Below are 1101 nucleotides of genomic sequence, written 5' to 3'. Positions count from 1 at the left end.
CGTGCAGTATATATTTAGAAACATGTATATATTTATTTTAGTGTAATTTATATATAAATATATTTAATATAATGAATAATATAATTAATATTACATTTAAATACGTTTTATACTTTGGGTAAAGTTAGGTTTGCGTTCATTGGGGCTTTTATTTCTTTCTGCATCTATCAGCATTCAGTTTTCACGAGTCAATCACAAACAGGCCCTCTCTCGTTGGTGTCCACAGGTGCCGGTCGCCAGCGTCCCAGCCGGCGTTCACGAGGCGGGAAAGACCATCGACAAAACCGATTCTCTGTTCTCGCAGGAAAGAGACCCGCGCTTCAGCGACATGTACACGGGCATCTCTGGATGTATGTCCACACACGTTACATCTGACTAGCACGCGCTGATTTCAGTCTAAACATGCAATTTGCTGTCATTTCACAGAATTCAATTACAAAACCCGCACGTGTCTGCCAGCTTGAATTCGTACGCTGTCTCAGTGCTTCATATGAAGTGTATACAATCTATGATTGGTGCATTTGGTAGATATTACAGCAAGCTTTAGAAATGCCAGTGTAAACAGTCCAGATTTCTAACGGAGCCGGTTGTTTAGGGTCATTGGCCGGTTCAACCCGGGCCATTCTCGCTCTGTAGTTTGACTCTGTTGCTTTTGCTGGGGCTGATAAAGACGTTGGCGTAATGCGACGTGGGACTGTGTCTCCTTCTCTCAAATACAGTCAATACGCTCGATAAGGATCTGTGTTTATTTGTTTGTGTTTAGCTGATAAGAAGATGATGGTGCCGTCCTCCACTGCTGGCGGACAGCAGTTATACTCTCAAGGCAGCCCGTTCCAGCCCGGACACTCCGGAAAGAGCTTCAGGTACGGACAAACACACTTCCACGGTCTGGCCATTTCAGTGCTTTAACGCAGAATACACCTCCAGTAGAGGAGGGCACCCAAAAACTCTTCTCAAGTAAAAGTAATAAAAGAAATAGTCTGAATAGTTACTTGAGTAAGACTTAAAAAGTATAGGATAAAAAAAGTAGTTACTAGTTACTTTGGATTACACACTGAATATAGTCTACATTTATATTTAGATATATAGATCAAATTTATG

General features: G+C 41.5%; 1 protein-coding gene across 2 annotated transcripts in view; it reads left to right on the top strand.

Annotated features, from left to right (window-relative positions):
- Window positions 1–1101, top strand: part of LOC122349633 (aryl hydrocarbon receptor nuclear translocator 2-like) — a 21366-nt gene that overhangs the window by 14859 nt on the left and 5406 nt on the right. For both annotated transcript variants that reach the window (XM_043245750.1, XM_043245749.1), the window contains exons 7-8: window positions 227–350; window positions 764–863. In XM_043245750.1, coding sequence (XP_043101685.1) covers window positions 227–350; window positions 764–863 — 224 coding nt within the window. The remainder of the gene's footprint in view (window positions 1–226; window positions 351–763; window positions 864–1101) is intronic.

This window comes from Puntigrus tetrazona, chromosome 7 (genome assembly GCF_018831695.1).
Source record: "Puntigrus tetrazona isolate hp1 chromosome 7, ASM1883169v1, whole genome shotgun sequence".
Taxonomy (NCBI): Eukaryota; Metazoa; Chordata; class Actinopteri; order Cypriniformes; family Cyprinidae; genus Puntigrus; species Puntigrus tetrazona.
The sequence above is the reverse complement of the archived record's forward strand: the minus strand, read 5'-3'. Positions and strand labels throughout refer to the sequence as shown.